General features: G+C 39.9%; 2 protein-coding genes across 3 annotated transcripts; one reads left to right on the plus strand and one right to left on the minus strand.

Moving 5' to 3' along the window:
- Positions 1–96: 96 nt before the first annotated feature.
- Positions 97–19,582, minus strand: LOC103138943 (N-terminal EF-hand calcium-binding protein 1-like). Its single transcript, XM_007553354.2, has 12 exons — positions 19,116–19,582; positions 14,320–14,344; positions 9,214–9,322; positions 8,058–8,083; positions 7,760–7,857; positions 3,933–4,191; positions 3,781–3,860; positions 2,985–3,038; positions 2,374–2,486; positions 2,124–2,201; positions 1,887–1,978; positions 97–1,106 (listed from the first exon to the last, which is right to left on the minus strand). Exons 1-12 carry the CDS (start codon positions 19,230–19,232, stop codon positions 1,078–1,080), a joined length of 1,080 nt encoding a protein of 359 aa, XP_007553416.1. The 5' UTR covers positions 19,233–19,582; the 3' UTR covers positions 97–1,077.
- Positions 19,583–20,292: 710 nt separating this feature from the next.
- Positions 20,293–27,589, plus strand: alas2 (aminolevulinate, delta-, synthase 2). Of its 2 annotated transcripts, none has more exons than XM_007553357.2 (10): positions 20,293–20,452; positions 21,509–21,857; positions 21,936–22,028; positions 22,143–22,365; positions 23,461–23,645; positions 23,876–24,055; positions 25,084–25,248; positions 26,025–26,293; positions 26,901–27,063; positions 27,298–27,589. In XM_007553357.2, the coding sequence occupies exons 2-10, from the start codon at positions 21,530–21,532 to the stop codon at positions 27,459–27,461; spliced, it is 1,770 nt and encodes a 589-aa protein (XP_007553419.1). In that variant the 5' UTR covers positions 20,293–20,452; positions 21,509–21,529; the 3' UTR covers positions 27,462–27,589. The 2 variants fall into 2 exon arrangements, with proteins under 2 accessions (XP_007553419.1, XP_007553420.1); XM_007553358.2 differs by having other exon boundaries at positions 21,509–21,854.
- The last annotated feature ends 25 nt before the right edge of the window (positions 27,590–27,614 follow it).

Genomic DNA, 27,614 nt, shown 5'->3' on the forward strand with positions numbered 1-27,614 from the left:
TTTATCTACTGTACACAAACTGGGGTTCTTTCTTTCTAGCATATTGAGACACAGAACAGGTCCAGCAGTATTCCCAAAATAAAGATTTCTTACTTCTTAACGTCTAAATTCTGTTGGCAACACACTACGTATGTAGAGTAATGGCTTTTTACTTATTTAACGTTGAGAGTAACGATACACTCAAACTGTGTGATTATCTTGGTGGCTTGTTCTCCACTAGTATCTCTCTTAGCTTTTTCATAACAGCGGATAGATTTTACATTTTACAAAGAGACGATCAAAATAAAAATAATAAAAAATAAACACATTTCATTCTCCACAATAATGTTCATGTTCCATATAGATATATTTATTAAAGTGCAAGAGTGACACAGATGATAAATGTTCAGATACAGGTCGTAGTTATTCAACAGCTGTTGTCCTGTGGGATGGCTGTCTGACCTATGTGTATAAAGGATGTCTGGGAGCGAAGCTTTGGAAGGAGACAACAACCCACAACAGCACAAGGAGAACACCAAAGCGCGAGATCTTTTTTGTGTGTGTGTGTGTGTGTGTGTGTGTGTGTGTGTGTTTTTTTCTCTAAGTGTGGAGGAAACAGCAGTGGATGGACAGGTAAGATTTTATTTTTGCGTCTCTTTTTTCTTTATTGTGCCATTGCTGTCATATCTATCTACTGCAAGATGCAACTCTGAGAAAAAAAAAGGAAACAAACATTCAGAGAAAAAAGAAGTCATGCACATCCTGTTTTAATCCTCTCTCTTGTGTTTCAAAAAGGTAAGTAGATTGAAATGTGCCAGTGAGTCTGAAATGAGCGTTAGGCTTTTGATTCCCCAGTTAAACATTGGTTTACCTCTTTTTGGTTTGGTTTGGTTTTTGCAATCTGAGATTGTTGTTTGCGTCATAGTATTGCACATTTTTCTCGGCTGTCCCTTTTTCTTAAAACTGAAAATGTTACAAAAGCAATCCCAGTCATGCCAGAAAAGGAAAAAAAAAGAAAAGTTGGTTTCGAACCAAAAGGACGCAGAGGAGGTTTCTTCCTTCTTCTGCTTCCACTGTGTTTTGAGCAGCTGTGTTCGTTCAATTGTTGTTCATGATCCACCAGGAAGCTGGAAAATGAAGCAATGCGTTGAACAATAATGAGAAAACACCTCGCAACAGGCAGAACGACAATCTTCTAAAGCTAACCTGTGTACAGTAACCACGATGTTCTACATTATTTGGATATTGGGATAAAAATGCGGCACATTGTTCTTCTGTTTGAGGGAATACCACAAACTGCATGTTTATGCTGATTATCTTGAAAAACGATCTTTCTTCCTGTAAACTGTGACAAGCCTTTATCGGACCGTATCAGAGCTTTTACCTCATCCTCCCTCGATGTGGCAGTGAGTCGTTTTTCCTTGTAATCATGTACAGGCACTTTGTTTTGCTTGTGATTACCCATAATCCCCGGCGTTGTGTTCACCTGAAGCTTACGGAGATTAGAGTTTTTTTTCTTCTAGCCAGAGAAAAGTGTAGTTGCACGTTCACGAGAGTTCAATTAAAGAAGGTTGGTGTGAGTGGGGCTTAAATCGACATATCTTTTCGTTCCCGGCTTTGGTTTCATGAGTTTACAGTAAAGATCCAAAACGTTGACTGCCACTGTGATGCCAGCACCTCACTTCAGGGTCGACTTCAACCACCCTTCACATTTAGGTCCTTTGACAAAGCCAACATAACATCTAAGTCCCAACATGAACTGTGTTTTTTTCCGCTAGCAGTGATTTGCTGATTGCTAGGAGTCAACTAATTTAATAATAATTTAATGAACATAAACTAAGCCTTTTTTACCCACAATCTGTATGGTTTCTTTCAGTAAAGCAGAGATTTCTTTTGCCAGTTTGTACCTGGGAGAAGCATAGTGGAGACTATTTCTGGCTCTTCCAGCGAGTCGATGATGCAGCGCTGAAAGGTTTTGCTGATGGACGACTGCAGATAGCTGGGAAAAAAAAAAAAAAAACAAAGATGAAAACTATCAGTCGTGTACTTCAAAGTGAATTTACTAGCAGCTCTGTGCGCTTGGAAAATGTTTGTATAGTCCAACTGGAAATTTAAAAAAAAAAAAAAAAGGGAGCACACAGTACCTCATCCAGGAGAGACGATCCTGCCAGAACTCATACATGATGAAGCATGATCTGTCTGGCAGGTTTTGGACTGAAACGCTGTTGACAACAAGAATAGAAAGAAAAAAAAAAGAGAGAGAGAGAATGAGGGCAGTGGGAGTGGTTCTGGGTTGTATATCTTTGAGGACTGAAGCAGTTGGAAATGAATGCATGAAATCACAGAGAGAGATCCTGAGGCGAAAACAGCACAGACGCAGAAAGGAGGACATACTGTAGGTTGTTAAGCTGGCTGCTGGTGGCATCTGTGTAGATTTTGAGAGCTTGCTGAAATTGCTCCACGTCTCTCTCCTTCACAGACATCTGCCTCTGAACCAGAAGAATGTTCTGAGGAGAATATTGAAAAAAACAACAACAACAAAAAAAGATGTCAACAAACAATGAAAGGTGATCAAATGTGGTAGAAACTGAGAAAATCCTCACATTAAAAATGACTTCCTCATTGATGATTGGCAACAATTGATTTTTCAAGTTGTTCTCTTTCATATCGAGACTCTCAGTCTTTCAGCCTGACGGACTTTCTAACCTTAGTTCACTGTTTACCTGAGATGTGCTCATATTTTTGTCTGGGTCACTTTTTTGAAGGACAGCTGCTACACCAGACCAATATCTTGGGCAAACAGATTTCGCATTTTCTTCATAACCTCCAGTAAGTCGTCCATTTCTTTTATTTTGTTTATCTTACAAAAGGAAAAATGGCTGGAAATTGCCAGAACTTTCATAAGAGTTTAACTTTTATTTGGTGTATCATTAGAAAGCAAAAAAAAAAAAAGTGCTACACTTAAAAATCTAACAGATATTGCTCTGCAGATGTTAAAGACTCACCGATTTATATGTTCCTGCCAAAGTGTCTTCGTTAAGCGGTTCGAGACGTGGACTCTGAAAATGGAGAAAAACGTTTTTCTTCATGTTGTGTCATGCAAAAACACAGATTTCACACAATTCACATCAGCCCTCCAGTGAATTATGTTAAAATTCTCCAGTGCACAGCAGAGCTCTGCAATGCCATTATTACCATGCTGGAGGGCGAGTGCAATAACTCTGATATCTGTGCTCTAAAATCTTATCTAAGTTTTAAACGGACGCAACAAAAAAATTATAAATTAGCACTGCAAAGCTTTTTTTCCTCTTAAATCTTCAATCTGCTTTCCATTTCATCTCGCCAGACTGGCGCTCATATACAAAAAAAAAAAATCAGCTTGGCATGTTTGTATATGTCATTGTAAATGTATTTTGGCAGCATCTCGGATGTCAGATGTTTTGAAGATAAACTTTGCATCTGAAAAAATAAAAAAGATTCTCTAACATTGTTATTGGTAACAACACAGCTTGCGTTGAATTTTTTTTCCTCCTCCAACGCAGCTTTGGGCTGAAACTTAACGCCTTTCTGGCACATTTAACTCTCCGGCTTAATGGAGAAACTCCAGAAACGTTGCAACCAAATGCTCAAGCTGATTTTCATGCGACTGCTTCCTGCCACGTTTCAGTAGCAACATAAAAGATCAACTTGTTAGGCGTCTTAAAATAGAACGGTGCCAAATACAGAATGAAGCTCTTGCTACGAGAAGACAAGAAAAACACTGCAATATAAACTCTGAAAAGAGCTGATTTTCCCACCAACCTCACAGTCCAGTTTGTCCATGAGCTCCTCCAGCTGGTTAATCTGGGAGCCCCAGTGGTTGTCCGGCTCCACGCTTACCCCTGACGCCAGAAACAGAGCATTAGCACAGCAGCCAACCTGTCTCGGTCCGTTCCCTTTCTCTCTTATTTCACCTGTGGTGAGCATGCCGGAGTAGGGGTCCGTGGGAGAGAGACACATGTTCTTCTGGATGCGACGGCTGGGCCGCTTGGCGACCCTCTGGATGGGGAGGTCCTCGGGTTTCTTCACCGTCCTCCTCCCTGTGCAGCCGTGGTCATGGACAGCCTCCGTGGCACAGTCCAGGGAGAACTGCAGGGACTGAAGCTGGGAGGTGGTTTCCCTCAGCAGGAAGCGAGTGACAAACTGACCAAGCACTGATGAGCCTTGATACTCCTAAAAGGTAAGGCGACCTTTTATTATCGATGAAACAAATACAAGAAAAAGCTACAGCCTTGCAGCATCGAATTTGTAAGTTTTATCTTTAAACATACAATTATGGTGAATCCCAAATGAAAAAAGGACACACTTTTCTTACATCAACAACACATTTCTGGCTGCTTTCCTGCCATCATCACAAATTGATGTGATTAAATCAAAGGAATAATTCAGCTCAAGGACATTAACTTAATATTTCAAAGATAAAATGCAACCAACTGTGGGGAAGCTGCATTTGAAGAAAATGCCTTGAACTGGGCAGCACCGACTTCTGAACTGATTCCCAGTAAAATCTTTAGAGAGATTTTATGTTTCAGTGCCAGGGCAAGACAGTTAATGTGATAACTCACTTCAAAAAGAGCCAGTATCATTCCTTTTCATGTTTCATGTACTTTAATATTTAACTGATGGAATAAAAAAAATATATATATAGCTAGCACCTAAATGCTTGTATAAAGAAAACTGTACAAAAGGTCGATAACAGCTCATATATTTAAATACAGATCCACTGGAAACTACTTATATCCACTGAACGTTTGTGAAATATTCCAAAAAATGTAATGTACCTTGGGATTTCATGTAATAGACCATGTAAACACAAAGCTTCCAATGAACTGGAAGCTAAATAATGCAAAAGTGTTTTTATTCCCCCTTTATTGTGATGCCTTAACACAAAATCATGTTCAAACAATTGCTTTAGAAGTCACCAAAAAAAAGTGAATAGGGTGGATGTCTGCAGGTAATTTAACCTTTGAGCACATTTGTGAGCAAACAGCAACATGAACACCAAGGAACACAGAAGACGGGTCGGGGAGAAGATGTGGACACGTTTAAAGATTATTGGTCCAATCCAGTAAACAAAAGGATCTTGGCTCTGCTTTCCTGCCGATGGACATGGCCGCCCACCTAACCCGACAGACAGGAGAGCGTTAATGAGGGAAGAAGGAAAGAGGGCCATGAAAACTCTGAAGGATAAAGGAACATTTTGTTCTGTGTGCAAAACACTAATTATGAGAGAAAACCAACACCTCACTTGTTGCCTGAATGCACCATGCCTGACATCAAACATGGTGGACACGTCACCGATATGGGAATATTTTGTCTTCAGCAGGATAATGGTAAAGATAATTAACAGAGCTGCAGGGCAATCCTAGAAAAAATACCCAAAGCTGCAAATGACTTGAGACTGAACTCTAACAATGAAATATTTAGCATCCGAATGATGTCACTTTTTAAGATTACCCACGATTTAGGAATGCAAAGCCAGCAAGATTTTATAGATTTATCCCATAAGGAAACACAAGATCTCAGCGGGATTTTATGAAGCTCCAGTGAAAAGGCTGTTTCAGTAGATAATACATTTTTCCCAGCACAGTTTTTGTCAAGTAATGAACCTCATCATTTTCACTTGCAGCCCGAGGTGCAACAAAATTATGTTTAAAGGGGAAAAAAAAAAAAAAAACAAATGTTGCAGAACTGTTTGAAAAATGATTGTTAAAACCTACGTACTCGTCTGTCTCAGCGGTGACAAAGCAACGGCACCTGAACGACGGACTTTTGTTCTTTCCTGCTTTTCTCCTCCGTATCATTTTGAAACAAGTGAGCAGCTGCATCAAGGAGGAAATATCAGCTTTACACAACAAATAAACAATCATAAAGATTTTATTCTATATACTTTTCTAAAATGCAAAAAAATGCCTGCTGGTATCTTAGCACATCTGAAGTTATAAATTAATTTGTTTATTTTACCAACTAAGTCCTCGCAGGTTTGTTGAGCAGACGGCTAATGCCTATTGCCTATCCCCAGTGCTCAGCTTTAGTACAGGCTTAGCAGCTGCTAGCACTGCTGCCTCGCAGAAATAAGGTCCTGAGTTCAAATCCTAGGCTTTTGCCCAGAGGTAGGGCAAAAGGTAGGGCATATCCTGGAGGTGCCTCAAAGTCTTTCTTCAACCACTCTGACCTTAAAAAGACTAAAAATAAGCTCTTCCCCTCAGGGCTAAAGAAAAAAAAAAAAAACTTTCTGACCAACTACCAGCAACATGAAAAATGCATGAGATGTAAGATGGCTTGGAAGAGGAAAAAACGCTGCCAGACAAGGAGACCATGTTGGAGATGTAGAGAGATGGGAGAAGAGGCAAAGAGGGGGGGGGCGGGATGAAAAGCACCCTCCAGAGTTAAAAAAAAAAGAAGATACAATCAGAATACAAGAGGAGAAGGAAGTTCAGACATGGCCACAGGTCTGTGGTCCGTTTCTTCAGAGGAAATTTGACGTCAGTTCGGCTGAAGCGTTCGTGCGGGTTGTCTTTGGTAATTATCATCTATAATTCCCTGTTACCCCGCATCCTCTGCAGTGAAAATAAACTGCTGCATAACACTGGATGAAAAAAAAAAAAAAAACACCTCATTATAACAGCCGAGAGCATCTGTCTATTCTCCATCCGAACATGACTCTCCTCCTGTGCCAAGTACTAAAATTACTCGCTAACTGGCTCTGCACAGAGGGCTGCTGAGCATCAATGCAAACCGGGCTTAGCTATTGATTACGTCTTTGGGAAAAGTTCTCTGATGCTAATCTTTTCTGACTGCATCTTAACCCAGATGATTACAGCCCTCTCAATGGGCAGACGCACAAATCCACCGCTTCATCTCATGGAATATACGACGTGTTCGGCTCGGCTGCTCCTCAGCAGGATTTCATGAGAAACTAATTAGCATCGAACAGAAACCGAGGCTGGAGATTTTATTACATACCAAGTCTTGTAAAAAAAAAAAAAAAAGGTGTTATACCTTAAAAATGAATGGGATTGATTTTACAGATGAATGAGAAGTTAAAACAAAGACTGGATTAACAGTAAACACAACAATGTGATGATGGAGTTCTGACTGGTGGAAGAAAAAAATAGTTGCTTCTTAGAGTTGCTTTAAACTAGAAAGGCTAAATAATGATAATTTGGAATATGTAGAAACATGCATCAGATTTGATGAACGTTTAAACTCAAAGAGGAATGTGCTGATGTCCCTCATGTCAAATATTATACAATGTATTGAACAGTTTCGCAGCATTTGTTGTCTGTGTTTTCCCTCTAATGGACCTGATAATGAGGAGATCTAAAGGTAAGGTAATTTTATTTATATGGCGCATTTTCAGCAACAAGGCAATTCAAAGTGCTTTACTTGAATTAAAATGAAATACAAACAAAATAAGAAGCCAAAGGAAAGAGCAAAAGAAGAAAAAATAATCTAATAATGTTGATCCAAAATATATAAACTAGATCCTCTGCACTAGATAAAGCTGCACATTTTGCCAATCATACTACAGCTCATGTTTGAAAGTATTGTCACTTGGGAAAAGAGGTGCAGACTAAATAACAGATCAAGCGAGTCATGGTAGGCTGCACGAAGCTGACAAGTGGGGCACCAATGAGCAGCTTCCAGAGACGGAGGACGCCGATGGACATCCTGAAAGCTGCTGTGTTTTGTTTCTGTGAAGATGTGACAGGGAAGACAAAAAGCTTTAATCACCTACCTCTTTAGTTTTATCCATGGCCTTTAAAATGGCCACGTTCAGCTTTTCCAGCGCAGACAGGACGTTGACATATTCCCCCAGGTGAGGAGTGAAGTACGCTGTGGGACAAAACACTGTGATTAGCCTATCAGTGGCATTTCAAACAGGAACAAAAACACAGCAGCACTGGCTCGGCTGATTAGCTCTCAAATAGAGATTAGCTGACTAGTTACGATTAGCAAACGCAGCGACGCTCAAGTCGGCAACATTTAAAATAGTTTGTCAATGTTGTTACGAGAAGGTGAAGAGGCATCATTACCTGAGAGCTTGTCTATGTCCAGGTTGCTGTGGGAAGATCAGGAGATGAAACTTAGAAACACTTTTTTATAAGTTCTGTAATCAGTGAGACGAAGATTAAACGAGGAAGACTTCAAACAGGCCCCTTCATAATCACATACTTGCTGTAACATTAATTGCCCATTTGGGGACTTGAATAAATCTGAATCTGAAACCCCTCAAAAGAAAGTATTTTTGCCTCGAGTCTGTGCATCAAAAACACAATCGCCATAAAAAGATATTTTACAGATACCATCAGGAGGACTGCTAAAATAAATGTTACGTCAGAATCAGTAGGATTAAATATCTATTTTCTGTGTACAGTAAAAAAAAACTAAAAACTATTTGATCTAAATGCTGTGAATCTGCGGTGTTTTACTCACTATTAGTGTCAGAATATGCTACCCAACAGTGTCCCAAAAGTGTCATGTGAAGAGGAAGTCTCTCTACCTCTTTATAATCGGCCGCTCATCTGTATTTTTGAACATTTCTGTCAAAAATAATGAGCTGCTCCTTGGGTCGTTTCAGGCTGACAGCCACTGCGGCTCCTGCTAACGGCCCCGTGACTCCTGGATTTCATCTGTGTGAAGTGATCTCATCTCTCTCAGTCCATTTCCGACTTTGCGCAAACTCACTGTGTCCTCAGTTTTCCTTTGTTATCATCTTAATGTTTCCTCACAGCGTCTACTTCACTATATGTGATTTTTTTTTAATAAGTCATGAGAGAAAACCCTCTGTGTGTCATCAGGAAGTAGCGATTATGAGCCGATGCAGTCATGTGGCCTTGAACTGGGGCGTAATCGCCAACCACTTGCAAACTAGTTTGATAGATTGTTGCACGGCTGGAGCGATAAATTGCTCGTCTTGTGCAGTTTTCTTCTTATTCGCAACAGAGAGTGAAACTGGGGAACATTCTGATGAAATCTTTGTATTTGTGTTTTTATGTTTGCATTCTTCACACTGCATTTTAAATAATCACCCCAGAATGTAGAGCTCTCTGTGGATATTCCTTGGTGAAGTGAGGAATTAAAGTCTTGCAGACACACAGCAAAATAAATAAATGAAAAAATAAAAAAATAGAGAAGCAAAAAGCAGAAGAGCTGGACGAGATCCTGAAAAGGAGAGCTGGGAGAGCTTACTCTGTCTGCTGCCTGTCGATGGAGTAATACAGCTCCTGCATCTGCTCATCAGTGAGGACGCCGTCAGTGAAGTAGGACTGGAACTCCTCCATGGACAGCTTCCCATCGTCTGCAAGAAGACCAACAACCAGACTGTCTTTATAATGAGGCCTCAGCAGCTTTACTCAGTTAGCAGCGCCACTTTCTGAGATACACTCGTTAATCCCATCATGTAAGACATTTTGTGTTGGGGGGGAAAAAAAAAAAAAAAAAAAGAACACAATTCAGCTGTGTCGTTGAAAGGCTAGATTATGGTGGAACGTTAGGCCCGAGTCCATAGCTGCAGCTGGGAGATGAACCTGCACGGAGAGATTGATCTTAATTTCTCTCGTTATTTCATGTTCCACATCATGTAGGAGTAAATACAGTCTGTTGCATCTCTGACTCATCGTCCAACTCCTTCAGAGGCGGAACATTGGTTTAGGTTTCGCACCCGATAAGACGCCTAAAATACAGAGCAGCTCAGATGGCACGTTACACAAGCGTTCACGGTTTCTTTTCGATCGGAGCTCCGGCAGAAACCCGGAGCTGCACGAACACGCGAGTTATCGGTCAGAACCAGGCAGCCACGTTCTGTTGAGAAATGTCGCCAAAAACGGCAAACATTAACAAGCGGTGAGCGCGAACGTGCACTCTGTTCTGACCCGAGAGGGCGGGGAAAATTAAGAAGTGGTGCTGATTAACTGCTGGCTCGCCTCAGGGTGACTCTTCTCTCTTTGGCTGTAAATTGATCAAAAGTCTTATACACTTCTCAAAAAAATAAAGGGAACACTCAAATAACACATCCTAGATCTGAATGAATGAAATATTCTCATTGAATACTTTGTTCTGTACAAAGTTGAATGTGCTGACAACAAAATCACACAAAAATCATCAATGTGTTGCTTCCTAAGTGGACAGTTTGATTTCACAGAAGTTTGATTTACTTGGAGTTATATTGTGTTGTTAGAAGTTTGCTTTTTGTGGGAACATTTTTGGTAATTATTAACTGAACAAAAATGGAAAAATGTTCATGTTTAGAAATTTTAGTTGTTTCTTTTTGAGTTCATCAATGGCAGAAATAGGTTGATAGCTTTAGCTAACAGGTATTTGATTGCATAAAGATCTTCCAGGCGAGGAGAGAAAGCCTCACATTTTATGTATTAGTTTTACACAAATGCAGTGGGGAAAAAAAGTGAAAATAAACTATATTAAATGTCCATAAATAAATCCTCAATGAAATGATGAGACTACGACGAATCATTTCCAGACCTTTTTCACATTTAATGCGATAAGTATCCTACACAAGCGGAAAAAAAGCTACAATAACCTGGTTAGTGGGCATACCTTTAAACAAATAACTTGTGATCTAGTTTATTCAGTTTTTAATCATTTTTTGTCACTCAACAGATATAGAGGATCTCGAGGTTTGGAAATGATTTATCATATTATATAATATATAAATATTTTACATCCCAAAAAAACTCGTTATTTGAACAGGCATATTTAGATTCATATTCACTCTGCTGACTTGTGTTCATAATCCATCTTCTTCACACTTTCTCCACTCTTTTGACATAAAACACGATTCTTCAGAAGGGGCAGAAAACAGTTGGCCAGACTGAGAGACTTGCTCTTTCAAAAACATGCTGATGTTGCTGCAGCTAATCGGAGGGAAGCTTTGTGTCTACGCACCAGAGCATCTTTAGGGAAATTAACAGTACTGTCTGCAGCAGCGGCGCGGCGGATTACCTACCTGCCTCACATCGCCCTGAATAAAACCTGCAGCTCAAAGTGTGGCCTGACTGAATAATAATAATAAAAAAAAAAAGCTCTTTTTGCTATTTTGTTCAAGGAACTCTTGCACGCTTCCCTTAGGGCCGGGGGTGCAAAGCTTCAACAAAGGCAGCGCTAACGACTCAGAACATACATCAGAATAATTCAGAAGAATATTAAAAATGTAACACAATACGGTTCCTAACTTCAAAAGCAGGGGATCGGAGTCAGTCAATACTTTATTAGTCTTGAGTATTACGAAGAAAATATTAAGGGCTTTCTGTGCATGTTGCTAAAGAGTAAAGAAGTCTGAAGCTTCAATGCAAATCGAATGCAGTTTTTGAGTTTGATAAACAGAGTTACTTCAGAGACTTCAGAGAGAAGGAACTGACACTCTACTGCAGCACTGTGCGTTCCTGCACAGCTAATCGGCAACCAATATAATATGCACATCCTGTCCTGCTTAGCAGAATATAAAAGGCGACATTTCAGTGCTGATGCATATAAAAAAAATAAATAAATCAACAGGCAGAGCAAATCCCACATTTAGAATAATGAAGAGTGCAGTCGAGATATATTTGAGCTTCCCACAAACCCTTTCCAGTTTATGTTAATCTAAAACCTTAAGAGATTAAGAAAGTTTGCATCTAATCTGCTGCCATCTGGAGCTGCAGCATTTCTGCGTCCTGGGAGGATTTTCTTTCTTTTTCTTTTTAATGCCTTAAACCTCCTCTGGAGACAACAGGGAAGCAGGAGAATGAAACTGAGAACTCAGACCTCCTTTTCGTTGTTCGCTTTCTGCACTGAGACATCTCACCTGTGCCGGGAACAAATCTGTTTTCTAAGTGTGCAATTTTGTCAGCCGTAGTGCCGCGATAAAGCTTTCGCCCCTTTACGTATCCTCTTCTGACATTTTCGGCCACGCTTTGATGTCTCACCAAGCCGGAGCTGCAGAATGTGCAGAACACAGTCCACTTTGCCATTTTAGTGGGTGCAACGCTGCAATCGGAAATGACTGCGAGAGGGCAATACGTTTATTTTTGTCAAGCTGTAACGCTTTAACTGCGATGTTTTCAAACTTTGCTGGCCAGTTGGTCAGAAGGACGGGTTTCCACTGACCTTCATGTTCACACCTGACATAGATTTTTGTATCCTACAGCCCAGGGAACGGGGTGGGGATGTTGGGGTAACTTTAAAAAAAAAAAAAAAAGGACAGCAATAATCTACAAATAATATCGCAATGCCATGTCTTCCTATTATTGTGCAACCCTTGCTTTTGCTTAGGTGTTCTCTCTGAATATTTTAGTGGTATATTTTTAAGCTGTACTTTAAGAAAGCATCTGAAAGCGTTTCGTAGCGTCTCTCACATCTCTCCTCGTTTAGAGATTTTGATTTCAAAGCCTAATCATTGACTTGTCAGGTTTTCGTGCCTGTTTTTGTTTTTGTTTCTGGATGATAAATCAGGGCAGGACTGTCAAAATAAATCATAATATCACTCATTACTCTTGTCGCGTATCAGCAAAAAAAAAGAAAAAAAGACTCATTTCTGTGCAAGATCACCGAGTGGAAGCTTTGTGTTTTCTATGTTGCTGCACTCATACAGTTCACTGCTGCCTTTTAATAAAGGCTGCGAGGATATTAGTATGTTAGCTGTTAGCCAGTTGTTATTATATTATAAATGCATGGCACTCCAGGCGTATTATGGCGGCCTACGCACAAGCTTCTGACTAGAAAGGCTGTTTATTTGCATCCTTTGGGTGCAAGGATCATTGAGTTTAAAGAGAGGAAAACACAAAGTGAGCTCTGCTGCAGACTGATGATAACAACCTCAAACACGCAGGAACATTTCCCTTTTTGTTTTTCAAAAAGGAGTGACAAGCAATAGCTTGGTGTGAGTGCTAAACTTTAAAACCATATTCTTGATTTGCCTAAACTGAAAACTTTAGCCATGGACTCAAATCCATGCAGAGAAAGGAGGAATCCGACCTCCCTCTTCTTTCATCTGCACACAAAAGCCCTGGTGGAAAAAAAAAGAAGCACCTTTTATTTTCTTCATCTATAATTCACAAACGACAGGGTTTTCATCCGACGCCGTATCGTTAAAACGCGAGCCCCAGACGACCCCGTTCAACGAGCTGCGCGTTGCATCATTAATCTCGCTCTTACGCAACACACATCCAGCATTTCTCCGGAGGAAAAGCGCACGGAGTTCGTGGATGCCTCACAAGCATTAATCACTTGCCTCCTTCCTGCATTTCGCCACAAGCAGGATGCAGCGCATGAATAAAAAATTAAGCGGGAAAAGATTTCCCGGTTTGTCAGCGCAGCTTTTTTTACGGAGAGCTAAACGCTCCGTGTTTTCCTATGAGGAGGAGGAGACGATTCTCTGAAGCAAAGTGGCAACAAAGAGTGAGATGGGAGAAGGAAAAAGTCTCAGGCGGGTTTCATTAGGAGTTAAAAATTCTGCTGGGACCCCAAATGTTGTGCATTAGCGTCGGTGACAATTTGCATACAGCTCTTTGGCCCTATCTGCTCTATCTCTACATTGCCTTGCAGAAGTATTCGTTTAAGTTTCACAAGCTTCAAGCTTCAAAGGATTTTATCGGGTTTGATGTGACGAACCAACACAAACTGGGGCTTTTTTAATGTTTTTTTTTTTTTTTTACAATAAGTTCCCAAACAGCAAGACGTGGTGTGTTGTTGAGAATATTTTTCTTTAGCAGGATATGGAAGACAATGGAAAGATGGATGGAGTTAAATGCCAATCAAAGGGGCTGCAAAAGTCTTAAAACTGGGTCAGTAGTTCAGCTTGTAGCAGGACAACAAACCTAAAACCACATATCATTTTCCATCCACTTCACAGTTGTGCACCACTTTGTGGTGGTCTATTAAGTACATTGAAATATAAAGTTGAGAAAATGCAAAAAAAAATATATATATATATATATATCAAAGGGTGTGAGTACTTTTAGCAAAGTTCTGTGTTCGCCTGCCTATCACTGCCATAAGCAGCGCGTTGCTTCTGGCGGAGCACTTCAACGTCGAGTGATGCCTGCAGGCTGAACTCTTGTGGTTCAGCCGGTCAAAGCCAGTCACATCAAAAAATATATAAATAAATAACAAAACGTTGCAGCTCTGCATCTGACCTTGGTTATTGTGGAGAGCAAGAGGAGGGCTACCGAGGGCACGTACAGAAGGAATAAAAAGGCTTCACTTCTGAACAAAGCTCTTCTACAGGTTTTTAGCATGCAAAATTATTTTTAAAATATTATGGATCACTTTGCCTGTCAGTCCAACTGGGTCAGGACTCACCGTTTTTGTCCGCCCGACGAAAAATCTGCAAGAGAAAAAAAAAAAAAAAGGATTAGTAAAATTTCAAGTTGCATACCACAGAAAAAGCATCAAAAATACTTTGACACAGGCTTGAAATATAAGCTGAAGGATGTAGGAGCAGGAAGACACAGTCTGTCACCATTAGAGATAGCTCCATTTATTTAAGACAAAACATAAAAAAAATGTCTGGTTAGTAGTAATCAGCACTGCAATTATTGAACCTTAGGCATCTTTTAGAAATGTCCTTTTTCTTTTAGGTATGACAGATATTGTCTGGCAGACACTTAAAAGATACTAGCCATTTGATAAAGATGTTTTAAAACTGGATTAATCAACCATCTTTTGGTTTTATTTGCTGTTTTTACTGTATTCTTTTGATTATTTTTTTGTTCATGCTGTTATTATTATTTTTTATTTTTTATTGTTTTGCTTTGTGTTGTTTGTTTTGTGGGACTACGCTACATCTGGTGTATTTACAACAATATTGTACGCTCATTAATATGCGCTGCACAAATCAAATGAATTCAATTCAGTTTAAAAGCTTCTTGATGATAGGAGAATACACTTTATTTTGTTGTCACCACAAACTTTGGGATATATTAAAGCATTGTAATAGACCAAGGGTTTAATATGTAGCTCTAAATGAAATTCAGTACTTACTGTAAGAAATCATCTAGTTTGTAAATCTGTTCTTTTTTCTTGCGAGTAATTCAGTCTCAGTATAAGTACAGTGGTTCTGCACAAGCCCTCAACATCCACAGCTCAGGTGGGTTGACATGGCAACCATAAGTCGATGCACTCCACAGAACTGGAGTAGAAGGAGTGACAAGAAGCATCAGTGTGGAAAGAAAGTCAGAAGAAGTTTAGAAGTGGAGTGGTTCAGTCAAAGTCCAGAACTAAGTCCGACTGAAAATCAGCAGCAAAACACCAAAATTGACTTTCACAGAGGGTCTCAATATAATCTGAGCTACAATTTGCAAAGAAGAATAGGCAAGCCAAGATCTCAAGAACTCAACAGCGTAAATACTCATTCAACTTCGACACTGCATCATACATGCACAAACAGAAAATAAGATAATTTCAGTGACTCAAAAAATCTTCATCTCCAAAATAAGTGAGACATCGCAGGAAAAGAAAATCTGACGTTTTCATACAAAGCAGAAGAGCTTCAAACGGATACATCTCTCTCGACACTAAAAATGTTCCCACTGCTTCAAAATGTCTCCACAGTTCTGTGATCATCCAGTTCAAAAGTGGCATTGCTTCATGTTCATTAATCCATGCTATGAACTTGGCCAGAAAAAAAATCCTCCCTCACACATATCAGGACACTAAATCTAAATAGATGCTAGATCGTAGTGTGCGAGTGTGAATGCGTCCGTGTGTGTGTGTGTGTGTGTGTGTGATCAAAGAGGGTGTTTATTTCCAGCTTTTTTCCTCTCTGCTCAGTGACTCTGAGTGAACCCGAACAGATCAGTGGTGGGTTGATTAATTTCATCATCAAATGGGAGTCTTCAAAAAGCACGACACCCTTCAATTTCATGGGTTTCAAAACTGTCTTCTGCCTACTTCCAGTTTACAACAGTAGCAATGCGGTTAAATAAACATGAAATATGTAGATATATGCTAAACAAATAAAGAAGATACTTGATGATGTGATACAGACACCTGCAGTGCGTGTCCATAGGGGTCCATCGGCGGTTCTGTTTGGACTTTGTTCAAAAGTGAAAAATAACAGAGCGATATTTAACAAACGTAATAATAATAATAATAGTAATAATATTTTCAAAAAGGCAAGTTTTAAGCTCACTGTTACAGAACTGAAGGGAGGAGTCACATCTTAGGGCTGGCAAGTCTCCATAACAACCATTTATTTTAAGACTTTTATATAAACCATTACCAAGGGTACCAATAATTGCGAGAGCTGAATTATATAAAACACTCTATGCCACTGCGTTGAATTACTTTCACTTCTGACCTACACAAAACTGAGGTTCTTAAAATGTCATAAGCTCTGTCACAGTGAACAATAACGTCATCTTCCTATTTAATTAAAGTGTTTGGAAACAATTTATCTTGAATATGTTTTTTTAAACTCTTAAATGTAAAAAGTTACTTGGGGTTATTCTGAATGATGGATTCAACAGAATGGGATCCTAGATTAGAAGCTCTACAAAAGATTAAAGATTTAAAGATGGCGTTCCATTTGAAAACATCTCACACAATATAGGAAAAGTAAAGGAGCCAAGATTAAAATTTATGATTAGTATCAAGCTTAAACAAAGGAAGGCATGAGATGTTCAATAATAAAAAAAACATTTTAATTGTACTTTTATCTCTTTTGTTTAACATATAAACAAGGGAAACACCCATAAAACTTCCATGTTGGCCGTTTACACTGAGAAGATGGTCGGTTTGTTCTGCAGGTTGTAACAAACTGGTTCAAAACAACACATAATGGTCAGTTGCTTTGAAATTGTAAAATGATTTACAGTAAATTAAACCATGAATGTTATCGGCCAAATGGGGCTGAGCTATGCTGAAGTTTTAAGCACAGATTTCAGTCTGGGTGGTTCTACAACATTGTATTAAAAACAAAATGTTTGAGCTATTTTTTAAATAATAAAACAAAAACAACATTAATGTGGCAGTTTGCGTTGGTCTGACAGGTTAAATCCCAGTGAAACATGTGAAAAAAAACTACGAAAAGGTTCAAGATCTATCAAAACTTATTCAAGAAATACTTTTGTTCAAATTCTCCATTTTCAACAAACTGCAAAATCAATTAAAATGACCACTGACTTCATCTTTCTCATTCTGGCTGAATGTGATCGCTGCGTCACAGTCGCAGTAATCACCTACTGGAAATGTGGCTCTGTGACAGATTCGGGCTACAGCTGGCAGATGATCTGCAGCTGCACTCGGCCTCCTGTGGAGTGACAAGCTGCTATGGTGATGTTTGGGTGGAGGTGGAAAGCCCTATCACTGTCAGAGCCCCCCACAGGAGCTCCAACACCACATCCCACCCAAGACAGCTGACAGAAAAGCAAACAGGAAGCTTGGACAAGCGAACACGAGCCAGAGAAGAAATCTGGGAGGTAGATTCAATTTCATTGGACGATTTGACGCCTGACTCGAGGGATAGGCAGACTTCATGCTTAAACTGTAATTATGAAGATGTAGAAAAACAGTAGCAAAAGAAGAGGGGATAGGCTCTCAGATTTGCTTATTAGCTTTTCTTCTGCTTTCGTAGTAAATCATATTGTAAAGCACAGAATGCAGAGGCAAAGTATAAGCCAAAGAAATCTCATCTCAGGGATGTAAAGAGGATTTATACCAGAGTGTTGGTACAACCAATCAGTGCGTGTAATTAAAACAAAACAGACTAACAGGTCTTTTCACAAAGAGGTGGGGGGGAAAAAAACAACACAAAATAACTATTTTTTCTCTCTTTTGGGAGCTCTGGAGAGAAACCTCACACTTGCCTCAGTTCCCTGTGAAATACTGCAAATATGTGCGCGTGTGTGTGTGTGTGTGTGTGTGTGTGTGTGCGTGTGTGTGTGTGTGTGTGTGTGCTAGGTTGATTTAATATTGGAAATCTATCCAGTGAAGCTCAATTCCATTATTTTTGGAGTGGCAACTTAAAGAGATCAGGACAGCTACACGAAACAGGTTTCGTGAAAGCGTCTGCTAAATGCAACAGGAAAAACCCATGTTTATTAGCAAGCTTAGATGGTTGTGAAGAACTGCAATGGGGATTGAAAATATACATTTAAACCAAATGCACATTCACCGCAGACTGATTTCCTTTTCATATGCAGTAATCCACCTCGAGGGAAGTGAATTGCATTTACAGCAAGCAAGCAAGAGTCTAAAGACAGGAAATGATGCTGATGGTAGACACTTGGATCTTTCGTGGTGCATCCTGTAACTAAATTGAAATCGGCTTAAATTAAAATAACAGAAAAAGGAGGGAGGTTTTAGCGAGTATAAGGGAAAATGCACTGGTAACAGTTGGCTCTCTCGTGGTGCATTCTGTAAATTAAAACAGATTAAATCAACTTTACAGGAATAAAATTTGGAAGCCGTGTCTTTGGGAAATTAAATTAACTTTGCTGCAAGCCAGCTGTTTGAAGATTGATGGCAAGGGGCAGATAAACTGTTTGGTGCATAAAGTAAAATACAATAAAAAGGTTTTAAATGGCTACCTTTCAGAGGACTAAGCAGATGAGCAGCAAGACATTTCCTTAGTGGCGATATCCTGTTTATACCCGAATAAATAATTCAAAACGTGTCTGCCTTCAAAAAGCAGCTCGGTTGGAGCTTTATTTATTTATTTATTTATTTATTTATTTATTTATTTATTTTAGGGAGATTCCTCATAAAACATACATGTCTTACAAGCAGATTTGGTGGTGCAAAAAAAAAAAAATCACCATTAAGGTTCTTATCTTCACGCAAATAACCTGACAAGAATAACGATGCTGAACTCGTTAGCACGCCAATTGTTCTCTGTATCCTCGATGACCGAGTTGGACAGGCGTTTGTTCTTAACGCGCTCACCTTTCTTACGTAATAGTGGCGTGAATGTTTTAACTCGGTGAGAGCCATTCATAAAGACAGGAGTGAAGGACAGTGAGTCGGGCGTACTGTACGGTGAGGAACCGACACCTCAGCAGACGGACAGAGGCTGGACACGTTTCGATAAGGACCCCAACCCAAACTCAAACCCGTCTGTGTTTCCAACGCCGTGACATCTGATGTGTTTTACTTACGTCCTGGAATAAAGCGAAGCCCTGGTTCTGATTGTAGTCGAGCTCCTGCTGCTTTCTCAAGTGCTCGTGCTTGGCGGACTGGAGACACATGGTGATCAGCTCCGTGCAGGCCAGCATCCTGACGCTTCGATATTATGCTTCTGATTATGGAAAGAAAGAAAGAAAGAAAGATTGTCCTGTTTCTTGTGCGCGTCTAGATGAAGAGCTCGTCCTTGTGACAGAGGTTGGTGAGTGATGCTGATGAGGATGATGCTGCTGCTGCTGCTTGTCCTGTGTGATCCAGTCAGAGAGAGATGGACCCTTTTGCTGCCCCCTGTCTGCCAGTCGGTAGCAGCAGAATTGGGAAAATAAAAAAATAAAACAATAACTCCGCCTCCGGAGGCACCATTGATTCAGGAGTCCGAGAAACGGACCATCTGCCTGCGTTCTAACTGTCTGTGCTATCCATTCATCCGTCCTACCTTGTGGCAATGCGCATGCGCACATCGATGCTTCGTCACATACTGCTTATTCAGCCGATTTCTTATCAATACATCCTACCTGCGCACTAGGATATCTATCCAGGCACATAGGAATGTGCCTTTCTGACAGGAACAGAATATTGGATGCATTGGCGGTTTCTGATATGGGTGCCCGCCCAGGGCGTCATCTTGTGGGGTCTGAAAAATGTACTTTGTGTGGATGTTTATCACAGATTGCTAAAAACTCAAACTTGGGGAAATCAATTAAATAAAAAGAATTAATGAAGACAGTCTCTGATGTATAAAGAATACGCTAGTCATTGCCTTTTTAGTCTTTCTAACAAACAGAAATGATTTGCTCACTATGTACCGGTATTGATCAGTATCTTTTTGTATATGACCAGAACTTGTTAAAGCATCTTTATTTTTAAATCCTGAAAACTATAAAATTACTAAACTCTCAATGACAAGTTGTACACCATATTTAAAGTGTTTAAAAAAAACCACACACACACACACACACACACGCACACGCTCATCTGTTTTAAATTAGGCTGTCGTGATTAAATGAAGATTACATTAAACATGGTCTGAGATTGAGCTTTTCTTTTCAGTGGCATATAATCTTTCATTATGACATTATCACTTATTGTCAGACCCAACTGAAACTGGTTAGGTGAACGACACATATCTGCATCTTAGCACCTCCCACACATACGCTACCACCTCCCTGCCCGGCCCCCTTCCAGGCTGAGCCCTTCATAGGAACCCAAGATTGCATGATACTCTTTTTAACGTCTGACGTATAAGAACCCACCCTCTCTTACTTTCTGCTTGTTTGCTGTTCTGAAGTTCGTCCTCAGTGCAGGTCAACAGGTGAGTTCAGGTTTGCTATTTATTTATTTATTTATTTATTTATTTATTTATTTATTTATTTATTTAGTTAGTTAGTTAGTTAGTTAGTTAGTTAGTTAGTTAGTTAGTTAGTTAGTATGTTTTGGTGAATAATTTCAGGAATGTATCTAATAAATGTATTCATATGTTATATTTAATTTATTAAGTAATTTTGTAAATGGATTTACTTATTTAATGTTTATTTGGTAGTAATATGAGTGCATTTAATAAAGTAATTTGTTTACGGTTGTTTTCTTAGATAATTTTAACATTTTTATTTACGCATTTGTTGTTTTCATTTTACCCAATAATACCCAAGCATATTTTATTTATTAATATTCCTTTCCTGTTACAAGTGTCATTTGAAGAAGCCATTTATTTATTTATTTTATTTTATTTTTTTGTAATTTGTATTTTTTACTTTTGGGATCTATGTGTACATGGCTGTAAATAAATGATACCAATAAAATGTCAGGCATTAAAAAAACAAAACAAACCAAGCAGTTATTAGTTACAATATTGTTGGAGTGTTTAGTAATTAGTAACTAATCCCAAGGAAAGAAAACATTCGACCACAAGAAAAGGCCACAAATCCCTAGAACTGGTTTATCAGTTGACCACAGCAGATAGGGAGAACCAGCCTTTTACAAAACGAAACAACATAATATTTAGAAAATTAAAACATTGATCAGTCTTTATGAATATAGTGATAAAGATTGGTCAATAGACTATTGAGTCAGGAACTCATTTGTTCCTGTCTTTTACGAAATGTTTTGACAGTAGATGGAATAATGGGTTCATAATTTGAAAAACATTTTGAGTTTTGCCGTAATCAGCTGGTGATGTCAGAACGGCTCTTGAGCGTCTGCAGCGTGCAGATAAGCAGCAGCTGAATGACACACCCTTGATTAGAACCTCCATGCTGAACCATTGCACCACTATCATCCCTCTAGGAATAGACTTTGCCTTTACAAATTCACTAAGACAATAATTCGCCATAACAGATGCAATAATTTCCTGCTTCCTGCCTTCTGCCAGGATAAGAACAGCTCCGGTACGATGGCAGCCTTTCTTCATCACTGCCCCTTCCTTAAGTCTGTCCCATATCCAACTTTAAGAAGAACTGGAACTACTTTGCTGTCTCTGGCCGACCAATGTCCCATCATCGCTCGGCAGATCACCGTGAGCGGCACGTCCTCTCTGGAGGCCAAGCTGAGCTCCTCGCCCACCAAACCCAACGGCCAGCTCCCAACAGTGGAGCAAAAGAGGAAGTTTGCTCAAACCGCAACTCAGGTGGCGGTGTCTGCATCGAAGGGCTGCCCCTTCGTCAGCTCACAGATTGGGATGGTTAAAGCTAGCCCTGAGGTTCAGGAGGATGTCGAAGGTGGTAGGGGTTACGGGAGTGTCACAGGTTTAACTCTTAACAGAGGCCAAGTTCACAAAAATTCACAAATTCCTCTCGCAGGTTTGATGACCTCTCTGTTGAAAGGCGTAAAAGAGTCCGCGTTTTCAACTTCTCATCAAACCAGCATGGCCATCCAACTCAATGACAACATGGGTAAGATTGACCATTTCCAACGTGCTCTTTATTTAACATGATAAATTCCATTCATACCTTAAAAATACCTAATTTCTGATTGCTAATTTGATGTCAATGTGACCCACAAACCAGTTGGACCCAGTTACGATTATGATAGCTTCTTCAAGGAAATGATTGAAGAGAAAAAGAAGGACCACACTTACAGGGTGTTTAAGACCGTAAACAGGAGCGCCAAGCAATTCCCCCTTGCCGAGGATTACTCCCTTTCTGGAAGAAAGGCCTCTCAGGTCTCAGTGTGGTGCAGCAACGACTATCTGGGAATGAGCCAGCACCAAAAGGTGCTTGGTGCCATCAGGTAGGAAGACAAAGTGACGGGTTAAAAACTGTATTTTAGGTCTGTTTCTCTTATTGTTCTTTAAATGTGTACTACTAAAATTCAGAGAAAAACTAATATTTTAGTAGTTTAGGTGGGTCCAGAAACTGCACTTTGAGTTTGGAATACCTTCAGGAATCCATCATCTGCATAACATTGTCTAAAAAATTTGAAAATGTTAATATTTCTATTAATATGTGTTTTTGTTGGCGATTCTTTTCATATTCTTTGTGAGCCATGACCCTTTATGATCATTTTAACTCTTGCAGTGTGGCTCCCAACTCACAGGCCTCAAAACCTTTAATATGGGCATCCTTCTAAGTGTCAGACCAATCAGATCCAAGCATCAAAAGGCATACAGAAAATGCAACAACAAAAAATTGACATTTAAATTTGCAATAAAATTCACCTACACAAGGAACAATCGCTTCATTATAAATTTGAGTCCAAACTTAAATTTATCTTTAAATTTTTGACCAACATGTTTTTTCTGACTCAAAGTTCTATTAACAACTTGTAGCATCCCAGACCAAGTTCATTTGAATCTGATAGAGGATTTCTGGATGCCAAATTGGTCTTCTTTCTTAAATGTGAAAAAGAAAAAAGTGTTCTTAATTGATACCTTTTTTTGTCTGTTAAAACAAGGTGATCAATTAACACCCTACAACTATAACCTTATTTCCTGAACCTCAATTCCTCTAATGAAACTGAAAACAAAATATTATAACAGTTGCAGATCATCATAGATCTACTTAAAATAAAAAAATAAAAAATCACCTTTTCTTTAAATCAAAACTACTTTTTTTTTTTCAAATCCAATGAGAGATTGATGCTGCCCTTACCACGTGTTAGCATGAGTAAAAACTAGCATGTGAATTATAACAAGGATCCTTAGGGCTTAGATTTTGCATAGGCTTACAACTACAAGTCTTGTTGTATTTTAAGTCAGAAAACACACACAAAAAATTGCAAGAACCAATAGTGAGGGAGAAAAAAATAAATTGGTGTGATTCATGGAACCGTCCATTTAAATGAGATAATTTTCGAATCATTGTTCTTGGTTTTGGCTGTTCTCAGAGATGCCCTGGAGAATCACGGTGCAGGAGCAGGAGGGACCCGGAACATCTCCGGCACCAGCAACTTCCACGTTTCTATGGAAAAGGAGCTCGCCCAGCTGCACAAGAAAGATGCTGCTTTGGTGTTTTCCTCCTGCTTTGTTGCAAATGACTCCACCCTCTTCACTCTGGCAAAAAATCTCCCAGGTAAGTGGGAACCCATGATCTGGATGAATAAGTTCAGTCGATGACAGGAGGACTGAGTCGGAGTTGCTTCAGAACTGTTTTTGAAAAGCCATGTTCAGGACATAAAATGAATTAGTGATTTTACAACTGAACAACGGTTTTATGCACACTATACCAATCTGCACCATAACCCCTAACTGTCCTCTCTAGAGTAGCCTCTCATTTCATGGGGTGTTCCCTCTGCCATGCAGAGTGCGAGATCTACTCTGATGCAGGGAACCATGCGTCAATGATCCAAGGCATCAGGAACAGCAGGGCCAAGCGGTTCATCTTCCGCCACAACGACAGCCGACACCTGGAGGAACTGCTGCAGCGCTCCGACCCGAAGACTCCAAAGATCGTGGCTTTTGAGACCGTGCACTCCATGGATGGTGAGTCCACTGCAATGGCAACGAACTTTATTCTAGTTTGTGCTCTACAGTTGTTGTTGATGTGTGTGTGCGTGCGTGCGTGCGTGCGTGCGTGCGTGCGTGCGTGCGTGTGTGTGTGTGTGTGTGTGTGATTGCTGTTTGTGTTTGGATCTGTGTCAGATGTACACTTAGCAATTTCTCTATTCACCCAGATTATGAAATCTCATGCTTTTAAAGAAAATTCCATGTGTTTTAATTAGTTAGAAATCTAAGTTTATTGTTACATTAATTCAGGTTTTTTTTTTTTTCTTTTGCTGCAATACCGAGTGTAGATCCTCAGGGTCTCATAAACAGACTTTGTTCTATAATTTATTTATGCCTTATACTTGAATTTTAGGAACTTATGATAAACTAATTATCTGGTTCAAAGTATATTTTTCCTCTTTCCTGGAGCTGTTCTCCTGAAATTTAGCTCATCTCACATTAGCTTAGTTTAATTTTATTTCATGAAACAATATAGTGGAACAGGTACAAATTAGCATGCATGAGTTTTTTTTCCCCCTAAACTTATTTCCAAACGGAAATTATATAGATTAACTAGCATTTTTTTGTAAAAAAAAAAAAAAAAGGGGGGAAAAAAAGCAAATAGTGGAGAGTTAGCGTTCTGTTATTCACTATAGAAAACGATATTGCAAAATATTCCATAATCAGTCATCACATTCAGAAATGCATAATTATAAGCAATAATTATGCATAATTATGGTTTATTTTTATAATCTAGTTTTTTTTTCTTCAACACCATCTCCAATGTGGGAAGAAATTTTTCTCCAGCTTCATTCCTTTTTATTAATATCACACATTACTGGGAACTCTATGAAACACAGGCAAAGTCATTTTCAAACAAAATCCTTTCAAGTCATTTTGAAAAATATATACCACGACAAAAATACTTCACTGCATTTGTCATACAGCTTAATTTATGCACAGTGATGATATGTAGGGATCTGCTGTTCACCTACACACAGCTAATTTTATCACGCTTTTCTCAGGGGCCATATGTCCTTTGGAAGAGCTGTGCGACGTCGCTCATCGCTACGGGGCCCTTACGTTTGTGGACGAGGTCCACGCTGTGGGTCTGTACGGAGCCCATGGGGCCGGAGTCGGAGAGAGGGACAACATTATGCACAAGATTGACGTGGTTTCTGGGACCCTCGGTGAGTTCAGTTTGAATGTAGCGTTGTCTGAAATGCAGAAGCTATTAAGCTGCTTTGCTTTTTATTTTATTTTATTTTTTGCATGAAAAGGCTTCAAAAAGGCACATTTTTGATGTAAAGAAAAGAAAAAAGAATAAAATTGTTTCCACCCTTACATCAGCCATCCACTGGCTGTCATCGGTAAATTATTTGTCTGCAGGGCTTATCTCCCATGTGTAGACGCTTGTATACAAACTGACACTGTCCTAGAGCCAAAATAGCTACAACAACTTTCTTCAAATGGCTCCTTTGGAGCTGGTAAAATGAGAGCAGGCCAGGGGCGAGCATCCATCAGAGGAGCAGAAGTTTTATCAGCTGGGTGTCGGTCCTCCTCCTTCTCTGGCAGCGATGATAAAGCACACAGTTCATGCTGAGTGTAACCTAAGAACAACTGCAAGTCTTCAGATAAATACCTATATAAACTAATCCTGAATATATGAACTTTTCATTTCCTTCCTGTAAGTGTGACCCTTTAAGTAGTTTACCTTCAGGCAATCAACTAAAAAAAATTAAATACAATTGAGACCAAGATTTCTTTTTTTTTTTTTTTTTGAAAACTGATACATTAGCACTGAGTGCATGTGCAATCGTGAAAATAAGTTTACAAATCATTTGGTAATTAAAATATTAGTGCCGTTAGTTGAAACTGCTGTATCCCGGGCTCAAAACGCAAATGTGTTCACTATTTCACTCATTTATGTAGCTCACACATAATCCGTCTTCTCTCTCTGTTTAAGGAAAAGCCTTTGGTTGCGTGGGAGGCTACATTGCCAGCAGCGCCGCCCTGGTGGACACGGTGCGCTCCTACGCGGCCGGCTTCATCTTCACCACCGCTCTTCCCCCAATGGTCCTGGCAGGGGCTCTGGAGTCGGTGCGGGTCCTGAAGAGTCCCGAGGGCCAGACGCTGCGCAGGGCCCACCAGAGGAACGTGAAACTCATGAGGCAGCTGCTCATGGACAAAGGCCTGCCTGTCGTCAACTGCCCCAGCCACATCATCCCCATTCGGGTAGGAAGCTTTCCCTAACATTTAGGAGTTGCAGCATTTAACGCTACAGTAACAATTACTTTCCTCATTGATTTCACGTTTTCCCAGGTCTGTCCCTCTTATTACAACACTTATCCTGTGATTACACGTCACCGCTTCACGGTTTTTACACTCTGTCACTTTACAACAACACATTTATTTATCCTGGATTTTGTGTAAAAGACCAATAAAAACAATCACATTTGAGAAATGGAAGAAAAAGAATACACAAATTTAACAATTACGGATATACAGTTTTACATTACTTATTAGGATTAATGAGCTGCATTACGTCATTGCCACTCAGACCCATACAGGCAAAAGCTGAATCTGCCGGACCAGGTGTTTAATTAAAGCAGTGGTCCCCAAAGTCGGTCCTCGAAGGCCGGCATCCTGCATGTTTTACTTCTCTTCCTAGTGGTTGTAACAACCTCCTCAGCAAGTCAATGTTGTCCTTAGGCCTTCTAATGAGCCATCATGTGATGCAAGCGTGCTAAACCAGAGAGAGAACTAAAACATGCAGGATGCCAGCCCTCAAGGACCGACTTTGAGGACCCCTGAATTAAAGTGTTCCTGTCCTGTTTTCCAGGTTGGCAATGCCGAGCTGAACACCAAGGTGAGCGACATTTTGCTGGAGAGACACAACATCTACATCCAGGCCATTAACTTCCCCACGGTGCCTCGTGGGGAGGAGCTGCTGCGCCTGGCTCCGTCTCCCCACCACAACCCCAGCATGATGGAGGACTTTGTGGGTGAGTGAGTGTGGATCTCTGCCGCAGTGAGGTCAGAGACACACGAGTTCAGTAAGAGGACACGACGACTGACGATGTAAATTGGGACCCTGTCGATACTCTGCAAACTAACACAAAAAAACAACACTATTGTTGCAACACTTGCTTTAGGTTAATCGTAGGAGTAAAATGGGTAGTAAAAAAAAAAAAAAATTAATTGTTTTCTTTTTTTTGCTGTCTGTTTTGTGTTCACAGGGAAACTCATGGAGGTTTGGCAGGAAGTGGGTCTGCCACTCAACAGCCTGGGCACGGCTTCCTGCAACTTCTGCGACCGCCCGCTGCACTTTGACCTCATGAGCGAGTGGGAGAAGTCTTACTTCGGCAACATGGAGCCCCAGTACATCACTGTGTCTGCTTAGAAACAAAGTCTGTGCTCCGTCTCGTCACAAGCTGCGCAGTCGAAGCATAACTTTTAATGAGTCCTACCTTTTCTTCGCAGACGAGCCTAACGCACAGGCAAAATTAAAACTAAAACTAAAACCCAGTATTTTTTTTGGCTTTTCTGTATTTTA

This window comes from Poecilia formosa, unplaced genomic scaffold (assembly GCF_000485575.1).
Source record: "Poecilia formosa unplaced genomic scaffold, Poecilia_formosa-5.1.2 Scaffold56, whole genome shotgun sequence".
Lineage (NCBI taxonomy): Eukaryota > Metazoa > Chordata > Actinopteri > Cyprinodontiformes > Poeciliidae > Poecilia > Poecilia formosa.